Below are 16,628 nucleotides of genomic sequence, written 5' to 3' on the forward strand. Positions count from 1 at the left end.
GGGCTGAGCCATCGGCTTGCTCTTGTCCTGACCCCTGTCCAAAGGTAAGCCTGCCCTTGTTGTCAACTGCCTACTGCATATGACTTTGTATTATAAGCCTTTCCCTGTGTCTTTCAAAACTCTTGGAAAACCCCATTTTTAAAGGTGGCAGAGGATCCCAGAGTGTGGTTACCTAGTCATTCGGTTCACACGATTTGGTTGGGCATTCCATTTTAGCGAGGGTTCAGTGGGTGTGAAGGCCACAGGCGCCTGAAGCTGCATGGGAAAGGTATCAACAGCGCTCCGCTGGCAGTATCCCATATAGAAGAAGACCGGGAGGCCGTGCGTCAGACCTGCCTCCTTGACCAGTGTGTTCCCATTGTTCCCAATTAATGATAACGGTCAATTCTTCATGCCCATATGAGATAACCATATTGTTATCACCACTGGAGAGAAGAACTAAGGCTTTGAGAGACTTGTCTACTCAGAGCTCCTCAGTGTTGGAGCTGGGATCCTGGCGTATCTGCTTCCAGAGCACTAACCACACTGTCTTCCTCCTGCTGAGGCCCAAGAAGGTCCCTGGCCCCTCACAACTGTGGCGAATCAGGCTCAGCCTGTCAGGGAAGGAGGTGGTAAGGAAGGGGACTCTGTTTGCCAGTCAACAATCTCAGATTCCTGGCCCAAAGGAGTTTTCCTGCCTCCGGATGAGGGCAAAGGGAGTCCTGATCCATCCAAGAGTGGACCAAAGAAGAGACTGGCAAGCCAGTCTGCCCAGGGCTGGGGAAGAGGGCACGGGTGTGGTTTCTACCCTTGTGCAGTCAGGGGAACCGTGTCCATCCAATGAATGCCTCTCAGGACAGGAGCAGGGCCACTCTCTGCCCCCCTCCCCTGCACCCCCGTGTTTGCATACACACAGAGCCAGCTCTTGGGCAGTTAGGCACTGCTGTGGTGGGGCTTCAGGGGACTTTCTTCCATGGAGCTGCCACAGGGAACAACTGAGAGTTTTCCATATGGAGTTCAAGGCCTCTCTGGGTCATCTTTTTAAAAGGACATGTCACTCCCCTTGGCTAACTTGTGTATCAGAAAAATATAATGATCACATCTCAACTTATGATTCCACATGTGATTGCTCAGGCGGGGTTACGGGAGCTCATTAAGGTGCAGCTGGTACGAGGACAAGCTGAGTTAGGACAACACGGCTTGAAAGGACCTGGAGCCTGGAGCTTGGCTGTGGTGGAAACCAGGCCCCTGGTATGTCCAGTGCTCTGTCCATTGCTCTGTTTTCACTCAAGTGCTGATCTAACCACAGCAGTGTACCTTGAGCAGCCAGAGGACATAAGGACCAATTGATGTCATTCTCGTGGACCCCAAGATGGCTACTGCGACCAGTCACCTTCGTGGAGACTTGCCACCCCTCTGCCATCATCAGCGCAGGGGCCAGTGCCGTCCATCAGCTTGGGGCGGATGCTTGTGTGGGGCCCGCCTGCCCCAGATGGGGCAGAATCCAGTCCGCAGACAGCTGGGAAGTCACCTGGAGCTGGGGATGCCTGTTCTCACGGGGACAGAGTTAGGCCTGGCTGAGGGTGGCAGCACTGGGATGGCCCACAAGAGCCACCTCTGTCCCAAATGTAGAAGAACTAAATGAACTGAAGGAACAGTGCTGGGAACGGAGTGCCAGGAATGCAGTGTGGGCCGGATAAAGGGGCAAGCGTGACCTCCCTCTCTCCCCGAGGTAGGGCTGGCCTCACACGCAGAGCAGGGCTCAGGCGTGTCCACCCCGTTCTGAGTCCCTTCCATCTGTGCTCCCTCACCTTGCCATGCTCTTATGCTGGTCGAGGCTCCCAAAGCAGTGGCCCACTAAGGCTTGCTGGTAATTTTGTTCCAGAATTACCTACTCCACCCCCTTGATTACACCCAGAGTTAAAGAGAAGAAACTTACGATTGTCTTAGTGGATTTTAATTTAGAATTAGGAAAAGAGTATTAATTGGTATGTACACAATTACCTTCCAAGATAGAGGGGACACTCAAGCAATAGAGTCAGAGACCATTTCTCTTTGTGCCTCATTGGGTTCCTGCTAAGAAGTAACATATTTTAGGGGATCCTCAGATTGGGGTGAGTTAGGACTGGTTTAGAAGACCATCAGAGATATAGGACCTGTGTAGACCTGCATAAACATACAGATTCCCATGGACCCATAAAAACCTGGGCAGCACGTGTAGACCTACTCAGATCTGCCGCAACTGTTACTGTTCTTCCTACCAGGAAGAGAGTAGAGGGGGCTCTTTCCTTCCTGTTTTTATTACCACTATGGCAGACTATGAAAGTACCTTAGACACTTGGCCCTTGACTATTAGGTGACGCATTACCTTGTACTTGGGAATGGTCTTCAGAAGCTCTTTTACTGGGACATCGGTGCCGACCACACCCAGAAGAATGCCCTTCGATCTCTGCTGAGAAACAAACAGTAAGCAACAACAACAATAATGAGTTACTTTGCTGGAAGAAGCAGAATCGAGTGAGGAGCCAACACACCACAGGTCACCGTCTGGTGCCTTTTCGAAGCTTCCAGAGATTGAGGATTAACCCAGACTTCTACGAGGCCCCTCTTCTATCCCCCACCCCAACCCGCAAATATTGCTGGACACAAATGGTAGCTTCTCAGGCCAAACGCTCACTATGGTACCTTTCCACACACACCCATACCAAGATGCCCTACCAGACATCTCTTCTCCCTCCTGAAAATTCAAAATTAACGTGTAGAAGCACAAAAGTTTTAGCAGCTAGGGGTTATGAGCATTAACCAGTTTATTTTATGGAAGCTTTCTCCAGGAAAGACTTAGCCTAACTGCTCTCTCAATTTCCACTGCCATCTGGCGCCCAGGGGGAAAGATGGAATAACTCTCACACCTGTAGCAGCATGTTGGAACCAAGGACCAAGGTGAAGGAATAGGCCTCCAGGGAGGGTCCCAGTTTCCAAAGTCAGCGTGATGTGTTGAAACGGTAGGGGTCAGAAAGACCTCCTGGAGGAAGACACAAATTGCTACTGTCCATTGTTTCTCTCCAGTTCAAATCCACCTGGAACCTCAGAAGGTGACCCTTTTTAGAAACAGCGTGTAATCCCTTCGAGGCAAAATCATCCTGGATTTAGGATGGGCCCTGTATCCAACAACTGGCGTCCTTATAAGGGGACAGAGAGGCCCATGAGAGGAGAAGGCCACGTGGAAATGGAGGCAGAGCTGCCACAAACCGAGGAACATCCGGGCACTGGAAGGATCTTCTAGACTCCAGAACTGTGAGAATAAATTTCTATTGTTTTAAGTCACCCCATATTTGTGATCCTCTGTTACCACAGCCCAAGGAAACTAACACAGGGCTGGTCGCTATACATCGGGGAGGGGTCATCCAATCACACACAAGGATTCTCTCTGGGTTTTGCCTTCCATTGGTCATTTCACAACTAATTTTGGGAAAAGTGCTGCATACTGTCACATGACATCTCCCAGAAGTCCGCTCGTCTATTCTTGATGTCGTGATTCTAACAACAGAATTAAAAGTGAGGAAAAGTGATAGATCCCCCGTCCTAACTTAACATAAATAAGAAAGGTCACCAGAGCTTGAGTCAGAGGGTGTCTGAGATGGCAACCCTCCTAGCATCACACAGGAACATGGCTGCTGTACTCACGGTTTCATTCTGCTTACTAAACACAGGCATGGCGACCGTGGTCATCAGGACGAGGCCCTGATCATCGGCAAGCTGGATGGAGAGAAAAGTCAGTTACCCGGGAATGATCTGGAAACAACAGATGGCTGGTGGCCATGGTCCTTGACTGGCTCACAGTTTCCTGACCAGGGCCATTGGGAATGGACCACTGCCTACTCAGGCTGGTAACCTAGAAGAGAGTGCGACATCCCTCTACTCTCACTAGCAGATAAGGATCCCGGTCCATGGCTGAGGAAACAAAGTCAGTTGCCATCAGTCAGTCCAGCTGATCTGTTACTGCAATCAGCCATTTGGGTTCAAAGAAAGCCTGGTTTGGATCTTAGTGATTCACTTCATTTTATGACCACAGATTGATTTTATCCTTTTACTTTGCAGACATTTGTGTGCAATACCAATGCTTCTCCTTAATCTGAAAATTGAGGATCAGAAAACATGAGCATAAGGGGTTTTATGAGTTGCCCCTGCCCTGCTGGAAACAACGGAATCTGGAATCATTTATTCTCCCCGAGGTAGCTGAGTCAAGGCCTTTTGGTACCTCTACACATCTCTGTGTGCCAGCCCCAGACAGGAAACAAAACAAAAACAAAACACAACAAATAGCTTTATCATCTGATCCTTAAAATCACTGCTAAGAAGCTAAATATTTCTCCTGGAATAACAACCCTTGAAGGAGGGCAAACAATACCCTTCTGGGACCATCTGAATTGCATACAAATGCATTGAGACTCAGCATCACATCTGCTTTTCACACAGTGTTCGGAGATAGGCAGGAACCCTACTCTGCCCCAATAACAAATGGGGAAACACAGTCCAGGACCACAGTAGGCTTCGGTCCAAGACAACCTTGGCTTTGAATCTTTATTAGCTGTATTTGTTAAGCCTCCATATCCTCATAGGAAATAATGCCAATTATTCCCCAGCGTTGTTGCCATGAAGATAAAACGTGAAACTGCCCAGCACAGTGCCTGGCATGAGAACGTGCTCAAAAGATGCTGGTTTCTTTTCCATGCCTGCGAGGTCATGTGGCTAGTAAGTAGCAGAGTCCAGAGTGAGACCAAGGCATGTGACACTTGTGACAGGGACCAAAATTACCATAGCAAGTCTGGTGGGAGAGAGATCCTTTCTAGTTGGCCCATTCTAGCCTCACATGAAACCATCTGTGAATGAGAATCCACTATCTTCAGTGGACAGTGTTTTCTGATTGTGTGAGTACTTCTCCATAGCTTTAGTTCCATACAAAAATCAGGTATTGTTCCCTCAATCTTCTTGGGAAGAGGCATTTTAAAGAGAAGATTCTAAAACCTAAGGGCCCCCACAGACTGAGGTCTCCATGGACTGGCTGGCCTTTGGAGAAAAGGTCATCAAACTCAGTCCATCTTCCACCCATCTTGTTCTTTCAATGGATTCTTCAAGCTACAGGTATATAGGGTATAACATGGTTCACAGAACAGCAGCATGACTGCGTTAGAAATGAATAATCCTGAACCCCACTCTAGACCCTCTGAATCTGAATGTTTCAATAATTAGTATGCATATTAAAATTCAAGGAGCATTATTATAGGGCAATCCTTTCTACCATCAGTACTCATGATAGCTCAAGAGAAGCTTGTAGGCATAGGGAAGGGCTCCTACCAGAGACAGATGGCGCCATGTTTTAGCCATCTCTGTCAAGGTGGACCTGTGTTCCTCCATGACTAACAAGATGAGGCAAGAATCACACGTTCACTCAAGGGCTGGGAATTTATGGTGTGATGGTTAATTTTATGTGTCAACTTGGCCATGGTGCCCAATGTTTTGATCAAACACCAGTCTACATGTTGTCCTGAATGTATCTTTCTAGATGTGATTCACATTTAAATAAGCAACCTTTGATAAAGCAGATGACCCTCCATAATGTGCGTATGTCTCCTCCAATCAGTTCAAGGCTTTAGGAGAAAAAAAAAAACAAGTCCCTGAAGGAGAAGAAGGAATTCTGCTTCCCGACTGCCTTCATCCCCTCCTGCTGGACCTTCTAGCCTGCCAACCCACCTTACCGATTTCCAGTGTGTCAGCCCCCACAACTGTGCGAGGCAATTCCTTACAATCAATCGCTCTCTCTCCCCCACTCCATATGTATGATATATATACTACAGATAGAAAGAAAAATGTATCTATCCCCTATGCTTCTCTTTCTCTGGAGAGCCCTGAGTGATACACGCGGTAATCATGTAATCTCTTATTTGGGGCAGCCTATTTTGGGTGTGAGAATAAGACAACAAACTTACTACTACATCATAATATTAATAACTAAATAATATTAACCATGAGATGATAATGACAGTTTGTGAAGACATGGTTCCAACATCTTGCTAAAAATACTTAAAGTATCCTATGGCCACCATTGGGGGTAGGGAAGGCCATTTGCAAAGGCAGAACCAACCCACATAAACACCTCTCTTAGGATTGGAGATCTCCCCATATCCCGACTCCTTGATTAATCCTCAACGCTATACAGAAAACTGATTTGAGCTGATCCATAACCCCGGGCAACTTCCACTTTGCAACTCAAATCAAAATTTCAAGCGATGCCAACATGTATCATGGATGAAATCAAAACACAGCACCGACAATAATGAGAAATGAGGCTTTTTCCTGCAACCAGTAGGACTCAGTTATAAGTCACTGGTAATCATTCTGGCACAGATACAAGACCATGGGAAACTAACTTCCAAATATTAAGCCAGCATATAGTATCAACTTCACTCAGAGGCTAATTCCAAAAGTAATTACGGCCCATCATTACCTTACAAAAAAAAAAAAAAAAATCCCCATAATGTTGCATGTGTGCAGAAACCACTCATTTTTTAACCAGCCTCTGGTAAACAAAGGCACTGCCATGAGCTCGGTCTAGCCACTGTGCTGGGAGGACATGTTCCCTCTCCTGGGGCAGTTCTGGCCCAGACCTGGGCTGGCTTGGCCAGCATTTTAACCTGGAGCCTTCTTGATGTGTACAGCTCACCAGTATGGCCACGAGGGCTGCTGGAGCCTGGGAGTATTAGGGCGTGACATTAAGATGTTCCTTTGCACCCACCAGCCCCATCTCTCCCAGTCTCACAGATCTGGGTTCTGTGAATCTGGAGCGTTTTGTGGAGAAGAAACATCAACTTGAAAGTTAATTTGCACTGTGAGTGCTTTACAATCGAAAAGTCTTTCTGTACTCCTGCCATAGGAAATAGCAGCCAGGGGCAAAGGCGCTGTGTCTAGACCACCAAGCAGGAGTTATGGAGCCAACCGTGGCCAGACTCCCTCTGTCCCCACACGCTAGGGGGTCCCTGCTTTCTTCTGCCCCCTAACCTGTAGTAGCTGCTGAGGCAAAAGCTGCTCATGATTCATACACGTGGCTTCCAAGAAAAACGCAGACACAGAGTCAACATTCATGTTCCAAAGGGTAGGAATGGGAGAGGGAGGTCACCATGGTCCATCTGGGTAAAATCCTATTAACTTAAGTCCAAGTGGGAATCCTAAAATGAACTGCCATTCAACTACATTTGCCCAGGCTTTGAACAGGCCTCCGAAATGGTTGGTTGTGGCGCTCTGTTGTATAATAAGTGTATATTATTCCATATCCTTCATTTCCTATGCTACATAACGGGGACTGTTCTGGTATCAAAGGAAATGATGAATAATAATACCAAACATCTGGTTTATAAAACGCAAACTTGCTCAACAGATTGACTGCTTCCTGTCAGCTTCCCAAGTTAATCATGCATGTGGGCTTGTATGAATATGCATTTGGACTCATGTGTGAGTTACATGCAGTGGTGCCAGGGAACCTTCTACTCCTGATGCTTGGTTCGTTTTCCACCCGTGGCACTGCTGGTCTAGTCATTATCATTCGTTGACTCCCTTGGGAAACATTCCTTGAGCACCAGCTTCTGTGCCAAGTTCCATGCCATGTGCTAGAAGACACCCAGGCAGGAGACGCAGGTCTTACACACCAGGAGCCCCAAGTCCCCCCGAGGAGACAGAAAAGCAATAGGACAGAGGGAGAAATGCTGGCCGGGCCGGGCGCACTGGCCCTAATCACGTGAGCAGAGGTGCCATCTTCTTCAGGGCTACCCCAGACTAAAGTAAAAACATCCAGGAGTTACTGACACCTGTCAGGGTTTTTGTGACAGATTCACAATGCTTCCTGAAAAACAGTGTAATGACGGCAGGGACAAGTTCCTGTTGCAGAGCAGTTCATCCATTTGCTTTAAACTTAAGAAGACGGATCAATGGAACAATGAAGGGGGAGACATTTTTAAAAACTGCCCAGTACTTTTCTCCACCCCCCCTTTTTTGTGCAAATATTACCCCTTTTCTTTAGAGAAATCCTCTTCATCCCTTTCCTCCACAAGGTTCTCTTGGCAACTAACCTCTCCCAGCCTCTCCCAGCCTCTCCCATCTTGCACGTCACGGGGCATCACACCCAGGCTGAGCCAACAGGGACACACACACACACACACACACATCACACACCCCCTGCCCAGGCCACCTGCTTTTTTTTTTCCCCCCCCATCTGGAGTTAATAGGAAAAACTCTCCACTCCCCTTTGCGGACGACTAGAAGAAGGTAAGCCTGACAACCAAGTCCTTGCCCCACAGAAAAGGGACTGGGAAAATAACGTCAACCCAGAGACAGGAGAAGAAATGTGTTTCTGTGTGTGTGTGTGTGTGTGTGTGTGTGTGTGTGTGTGATGGGAGGGAAGGAGGGGCAGGGAGGGAGGGAGAGGGAGTGAGGAAGGGGGACAGGGACAGAGGGAACCAGTCCCTGGATGCCTTCATCCCTAGGCTCAACTCCACACAAGCGGGCTTCCATTATTGGGTTCCTTGAGGCAATGTTTTTTTTTTTTTTCTTTTTGCCCAAATGAGCAAGGATTGGAATTGTAACTCTTATAACAGAAGAATCCTGAATTGCCCAAGTGCCCATCTTGACCATAAATTACCCAGGTAGTTCTAGATACCCATTGAGGTGGTCCCAAGTACCTTGTACAACCCCCACGGGGAGACCTTGCTGAGGCCGGAAAGGCCAAAGGGAGGACGGCCCCAGCAACCTCAAGATGAGTGGTTGTGCGTCCTTTCCACAAGGGAGGAAATTTAGGTATCCCTAAAGTACCCAAATACTGAATGGCAGTGGGCAGTATTCTGGGGGAAATGAGGACTCATTATGATGGCATCAAAACTATTGTCATTAGGATTTTGTGTAAAACTTGGATAATGAATAGATTTTGATAACGAATAGCCTGCTTTGAGAAAAGAACCTGAGTGAGAAGTTGCAGAGCCAGAGTCTGCTCTGACAGAGATGCAAGAACCTGCCAGGAAAGAGGACAGAAAGGGAGACGGGTTGCGGGCACTGCCAGGGCCCTGGCAGGGCCCTTTCCACTGGGACCAGTTGTGGTTACAGGGATGCCTGGGGAGCCTCCAATTTGAAAGACACCCGTTGTGTTGCCTCCCTCACATCTCCATTCACATGAAGCTTGCCAGGACCAGTGGCAGGACCCTGAGTCCCCTGTAGCTGGAGGCCCCTGGGGGTAAGGACCAAGCCCTTGAGAAAGAAGGTGAGCTGGAGCCGGGCCCTCAGAAGGCATTTGAACGAGGTAAGGGCAGCATGGCTGACAGCCCATTTGAGGGCTGACAGGTGGTCTTCAGCAGAGCTTCCTGCCATCACTGCTCAGCCCTGGAGGCTTGGGTTCAAATAGAAGTTTGTGCAGAAATGGGGAACCCAGCTCAGGAAGAGAATGGCTCTAAGCCAAGAATAAAGGCCAACTCACCAACTCTTCTCAAAGATTATATTTCTTCTATATGTTGCCCCTTTTAATGTTTATATGTTTTTCTCTTCTTATTAAAGTCAATCAACATACTAACTGTGTTAATGGAGTACATCATATAAATGTATGCCATAATACATAAATATTTTATACATGTGTACATAATTTGTGAGTACACAGCTGGGTTTCTACTGTGTTTTCCAACACCTGGCATGAACACCAACCTGCACTCCATGAAAAGGCACTGCCACCATCTAGTGGCAGTTGGAATGAATTGCAGGTACAAGGTCCTGGGAGATGAGCCTTTTCCAGAGGATAGCCTTACCAATAAAAATGTACTTAAAAGGCAGGCAATGTCACTTAGTTCCCCACCCAGTGGGAGCAAAGACAGGCTATATAAACTCATGGTTCTTTTAATAACCTGTAGCTTGACAGAGGAAAAAAAATAGTACCAAGAGGTGAAAAAACACAGCTGTGTACATCCTTAAATAGAAGATGATACATTTTGAAAGTAGATTGATTCTTTAAGGTGTGCAGGATCTGAGAATGTGACAAAGGAGTGCGGGAAGGGGAAGGTTTTCTCTTTCCTCTCTCCATGAGCTTAAGTTTACCAATGACTTGGGAATCCCTGAGGGCCATTCTTTTGGTAGCACATGATGAGGGGCAATGGGAACAAGATGGCAGCCATGTCCTTCAGTTTTCACACTCCATGGCAAGGGGTGGGCTGACAGTAGAAAGCCACCAGAATAACACTCTGCAAATTAGTGAGAGCACCAGGGAGTACAGCAGGGAAACAGAGACCTGGAACAGGGGATGTGAGCAGAGTATATGGCCATATAGAGACCCTCCACAGGAGCAAATCCCTGGACCTTGTCTCCTATTCCCAGACCAAAAAGTCCTCTATATCTACCCTTTTGATGCCTATCTATGGCCCTTCCCCCAGTTTTCCCACTCCTTCCCTCATCCCAACATCCTTATCTTCAATATTAAACAGAGATCAGGGAAAGAAATCTAGTAAGAGCCATACTCAATGATGAGCCTTAACTTTCTGTCCTGGAGACACCTCCTTGGCTGGAGATGCAGACACTCTCCAGAGGAAGAACAGGTGCAAGCCACTGAAACGTGGAAACTAAATCCTATTGGTGCATCTTATGCTTGAAAAGTATCAGTGCACAGTATCAGCATTGTCTGCTTGGTTGATGTTAATATCGTCTGACTCTGAATTTTACTCTCATTTAGATCTCCACAACTATTAGTGATAATCATGAAATTTACTAGCTGTTTCAACAGTGGTCAGTTTTAAATGAGAGGCTTTTACACACATATGCATATTTAAAAATTCACTTGTTCAATAACCTAAAAACCCTCTTTGAAATGAGGAGAGAAAGAATAGCTTGTTCCAGTGATAAAGTCAAAAGATTTCTAAATCACCTTTGGTGGTGTATCTGTGTATCTTTCATCTTTTTTTTTTTATCTCTTTTCTGTATGGTTGAAAATTTTAATAAAAAGGACATCCCCATGAATTTTCATCTACCAACAGAATTTTATAAATAAAATCACCCAACAGCATATTCTTGCAATGGATATTAATGCCTTAAAAAATAATAATAATCCTAATCAAACAAATCTTTTTGCATAAAGATCAAAATAGTCCTTTAAACAAACTATGGTAATACTTTGACATGAAAATGCTATGAGAATAAAGTTTTTATATTCTGAGTTAAACATATTATGCTTCATTATCAGTATTTTAGATGTTCTTTATATAAGAGGTTTAGAAAAAGTAGGCATTACTATTTTTAATTGAAGAGCTGGTTCTTTCAATGTAAGCAATATGAATTATCTGCCTTTTATGATGCTACTCTGATGAACTGCTACCCTTTTAAAATCTAGACAATTTAAGAACACCAACCGTTGTTTAGATTCTCATTTGCACCGGCATCTTTCAACATTTGTGGAAGATGCCTGAATCCTAAATAATATAAGGCATTAACAAAGTAGCAGTGGAAAATAAGAAGAAACAAGAATAAGTAAATCTTCCAAGTAACATTTCCCCTCGCTTTGTATTTGATTGTCTTGGTAAAGTGCAGTCACTCAGTTCTCGAGAATGCTCCATAAGTGATATTTTGCTTTTAGCCAAGACATTTCTGCTTCTTACTGAATCATTATTACTTGCATCTGAGATTTAGAGAACCTGAATTCTTATGAGAGTTACTGTATTTTAAGTTGTCTAAATACAAAAGTAAACAGATTTCCCTCTTGGAACTTTGTATCTTGTATGAACTCAACTGCTGAATTTGTCTGTCTTCTTTTTCTCTTCTTAACAACCTGAAGACAACTTTGTGAGTGACAGTGTTGGATAATGTTGGAACATCTGTATGAGAATCTCAAAATGACTTTCTTCTTTTTTTAAAAATTTTATTATGTTGTGTTAATCACCATACATTACATCATTAGTTTTTGATGTAGTGTTCCATGATTCATTGTTTGCGTATAACACCCAGTGCTCCAATCAGTACGTGCCCTCCTTAATACCCATCACCAGGCTAACCCATCCCCCCACCCCCTCAAAATGACTTTCTTCTAATAAAGTTGTTATTATTCGGGAAAATTTTTATGTTGCTTCCTCTTTTCCCAGTGTTTCTGAAATATGCCATTAAGCAGGGAATATGTTTTGTGAGTAAACATCTAGACAGAGGGGAGATGCGGTCTTTGGTCAGGGACACATATACAAGTAAACCCATGGGGAAGAGTATATTGCAGATCGACATATCTGAAAGCTGTTTTAAGAAACTGCTTTTTTTGTTTATTAGGGTACAACATGCTTATTTCAGGACTGTCCCAGAATAATTAACAATACAAATTACCATGGGGCATTGGATTTTGGCTAATATTCATTATGGGCTATGACACATAACTGACCCCCGCCCCCCAGCATAGTGGAGCATTTATATTTTCACAAACATGGTTTAGACACCTCCCAAATAGATGCCTGAAAATACAGTCAACTGTCGGAGCTTTGGGGCCTGGGATAAAACCTTCCCCCTGTTTAAAGACCCCCTGAAACGTTGCTTCCTCCATAAAACCTTCTCTAACGAAGTGGAAATGGGAACCAGATGTTCTCAGAGTTCACTACAAAGATAATCATATTTACTCTACAACCTAAGATACCATCGAGGACCAAATCTGTGCAAACTGTTAATACAGCAGTCACTGAACACTGTAGCTGGAAGAAAAACTAAAAATTCTGGAGGGTTTGTAAACTTCTAGGGTAGAAGTTGGGAAGATCCCTCTTTTTCTCCATAGCATTTAGCATAGATCTGGTACATAGGAAGTGCTCAGCAAATGATCCCAGAAAGAACAGATTCCAATCTTGCCGTCTTATTTATTTTATAACCAAGGCCCAAGGAGGAAAAGGAGTCACAGAGACTTGGTACCAGGATTTGGGCAAGCCTGTCCTTTTATATCCTGGGCCCTCCGCTTGCTCCTGGCTCCTTCACTCAGTATGTGTGCATACTGTGCCTGCATCGGTGTGGTGAGACTGTAAGGAGGTTCTGAGCACCTGGTGCTTACGTACTGCTGCCGCTGGTAGGGACAGAATGCTCGTGTAACAGCTTAGTTGACCACTGTGACTTCTCTGGAAAGCAGCACAGAGAGGAGAATCAGCTATAGAAGCATCTGGAATTAAATCCCAGAGCAGGTTACCCAAACTTATTAAGTCATTTTTATTCATACATCCTTCCATCCATCCATCCATCCATCCATCCACCCATCCATCCATCCAACATCCATCCATCATCCATTCATCCATATCTGTTTCCAAGCACAGCCTGCTATTAAAAAACACTGCTTTAAATGTTTTTATATTTATGTAGCCTTAGATTTAACCCTGACACAGACCTTGCAAAGTATCCATGCCCATCTTGTAGGTGAAGAAATAAAGGTGCAAAGTACCTGGCACTGGTTCACAGAGAGCAGCAGGGTGGGGATTTAGGCCTTGACCCATCAGATGCTAGAGGCCCTGTCCCAATCACTATTCCCTCAACCTCCTTCCTGTGAAGGACAAAGACAAACATCACGTTTTGCCTTAAGGAGCCTGGAGTGCAGTGAACCACATTAATCATTGCTAAAGTAGGAATATTGTCCATTCTGCTTGGGAGGATTAAGTAGAATTATAGATGTAAAGCACCCAGTACGGTGCCTGGCGCATCCAACAAGTACATATGCTCTTATAAGGACCATTCTAGGTGAGGGGAGAAGAGTTGATTAGTTCCTCTGGAATTCACCCATTGCTCTACTAAATTAGAACAATCCATCGCTCCATTTGAACTGCATTATCAAAAGAGAAAAAATATTATTCCTTTATCCCATGATAGAATATCGTGGCTGTAATAGTTAAACAGAAGGCCTTAGGAAGCAGTTGGGGGTGGGGAGAGGTTGGTTATTGAAATTGTGAAAATGGAGTGAGGTTAGGAAGGAAGCAGACCGGGAAGGAAGCTGCCGGGAGGAAGGGGCTGGGGAAGAAGAGACAGATGGTGCAGAAGCACCCAGCCTCCAAATTAGGTACTGCATCCCAGGCCTGGGCAAACATGGATGGGTCCAATCCAAGCACACAAGGGCTCATGACTCAGCAAGTGGTTCAATTCTGTGAGTCGTTTCTGGAAAAAGAAAATCCATACCATGCCATGAGTCCTTTGCCTGACATTTTTCTACTTCATGAAACTAGGTTGGGTTTTCCAAAATCCTTCCAGTGAATTTGAAGGGATAAACGTCTAACTTTCTGTTTTTGAACTTTTTAGCCCTGTTGCTGTGCAGGATTGAACAACTGCTCCAGTTTAACCCCAGAGGGTCATTTCAGTCGAAGCCTCTGGTGTGAGTTGTCTGAAAGCTCACACAGAGACATCCCTGCAGTTCTGGTGGAACCTGGCTACACTTGGGTTTGTAATGAATCTAGATCCATTAGCTGGGGGTCTGACCAGCTAATAACATGACTGGAAAAAGAATCAGCCAGCTGAACTATGACCAGACCAACAAGTACATGACTCCGTTTAGAAAGAAAAAACTGTAAAGGCAGTTGCTTTATTAAAATTAAAATCTCATGGTAGTGGGCAGAAGTGATAAGGTAGACCAACTCTGTCAGTGAAAATTAGAATAGTTTGTATGAAAACATTATACCAAAAAAACCCACAAAAAACTAAAGAAAGGCAAGGCTCTGCCTGTGAGTGTATGGTGTGTGTGTGTGTGTGTGTGTGCACGCACGCACGTGTGTGTTCTCCTGAGTAATTCATGGCATTTTCGTACCATACCTGCCACATAGAAAATCACTCCAATGAAGACCCATAAAGTCAGATTAATATCATTGACAGTGATTTGGCATTGATTTCATATAGATGTGTCTTAGATTTACATTTTGACATAGATTTGGTTTCCAGATGAGTCAATGAATTGTACTGATTTTCATTAGCCCTGTGTCAGAATGAATGGTGTTTTTTACTGTGTGTCCACTCTCACTTCTTCTCTCTTACAGAACTCACAGTAACACAGTAATGCAATCACAAAATAAATGCTTTTCTCATGGAATCCCACACCTTTTGGGTTCCCTAATTCTTTCCTTCATTAAAGTATTCCATGCAGGTGTCCCCTAAATGATACTCTCTCTTCCAGGGTCTTGACCAATGAAGTGTAGATTCATATACTGCTTTCAGGAAATACATCTTAGTGTGTCAAGTGATGGATACAGCTGTCCTAAATCTACTAATAAATATAGAGGAACCCTCAAAATGGCAAGTCTTTGAGCTCATGATTGCCCTTGGGTCAATAAGCGAGCCCTGGAGAATGGCATCTAGAAACAAGGAAATCAGAACATCAGGTGTCCTCTGACGTCCTCTTCAAGACAGTCCCTAGGCTTGATATAAGTCATGCTGACATTAATGCCACCACAGTCAAATTCATTGGCTTTGTGAAATAGCTCTTCACAATTCTCTGCCTTCCTTTCTATGTAGAAGAAAAAAAGGTGTATATATTTCTTTGGGGAGGTAAGAACAATTGTAATGAAAACAATCTTTTAAAATTCCATTGTTTTACTCAGATGTTTCTTTGACTTTCAAAAGGAAAGGCAGTTTCATTTTAGTAATGTTATGAGTAGGGTTTCTATTGTTTTAACACCTCAAGACAGTCATATTTTATAGTCATGCTTGATTTAAATAAATACGAGAAGACATTCATGTATCTTAAATACATGAGAATTTTTTAAAGACTTTGAATTCCCAAGACACTAAACATTAAGTCTGGGACTAGAAAGCACTGAGATACTAGGGATCTTTAAATCAATTCTTGGTTTTTGGCTTTACAAAAATACCTACTTTTTTTTTTTTGAGAACATCAGATTACATCAGTGTTTCAAAACCATTTATAATTTATTTGTGTCAAATTTGTTTCTATTAAACAAGGTATACTACTAGCATGATGGGTGGTCTTCCTCCTTCCATGACTGGCTTCCCCTCTAGTCGCACACTCAGTGTGGATGGTCTTGGCAAGCACTATTCATGCGCTTCTCAGGAGAGTCTCCCATTACAAGGAGAAAACCAAGGCTTAGGGTGATGGCATCCTCGGCCCAAGTTTGCTAGGCAGGACTGGCAGTGTGGGGCCTCTACTCCACTTCCAGCCAACCCTGTAGTTGGTCTTTGGACGATTGGGCTCTCTTCCCTCTGTCATAAGAGTGGGACGGCCCCCTTCTGTCACTCGTGCACACCACAAAGGGCTGGACTTTGCGGGAACAGAATGGGGTAAAGGTCACACTCCTCTGCTCCATTCTTCCCATTTGAAAGCCAAGGTAGTCTTTCCTTCCAACAAGCCCTGCACTGAACCGTGAGTAGGAGAGGCAGCACCTCCAAATGCGATTATAGTAGGGTAGGTAGCCACCCGGGTTCGCCTGTGCCCCTGCACTTCCGTGGACCACAGGCTCAGATCCATGTTGCTCTAAGCATCTTACGTGGACTGGGCCTTTGACGAAAGACCAAAGATGATTTCTCTTTCTGTTAGAAAGTGAAGAGTTTTGATAAACAAATGTACTTTTTAGATTTGTTCTATGTAGGACATCACTTCTTCTGATCACAGCTGTCTGTACCAAGAATCTATG

General features: G+C 44.7%; 1 protein-coding gene across 2 annotated transcripts in view; it reads right to left on the minus strand.

Moving 5' to 3' along the window:
• CACNA2D3 (calcium voltage-gated channel auxiliary subunit alpha2delta 3) overlaps nt 1-16,628 on the minus strand; it is an 889,368-nt gene that overhangs the window by 228,419 nt on the left and 644,321 nt on the right. For both annotated transcript variants that reach the window (XM_088022023.1, XM_028124497.2), the window contains exons 15-16: nt 3,664-3,735; nt 2,348-2,428 (exon numbers count right to left, since the gene is read on the minus strand). In XM_088022023.1, coding sequence (XP_087878149.1) covers nt 2,348-2,428; nt 3,664-3,735 — 153 coding nt within the window. The remainder of the gene's footprint in view (nt 1-2,347; nt 2,429-3,663; nt 3,736-16,628) is intronic.

The sequence above is a fragment of the Eumetopias jubatus genome, unplaced genomic scaffold, assembly GCF_037043125.1.
Source record: "Eumetopias jubatus isolate StellerSeaLion01/CBP00866 unplaced genomic scaffold, mEumJub1_p1.0 scaffold_1, whole genome shotgun sequence".
In the NCBI taxonomy this organism is placed as follows: domain Eukaryota; kingdom Metazoa; phylum Chordata; class Mammalia; order Carnivora; family Otariidae; genus Eumetopias; species Eumetopias jubatus.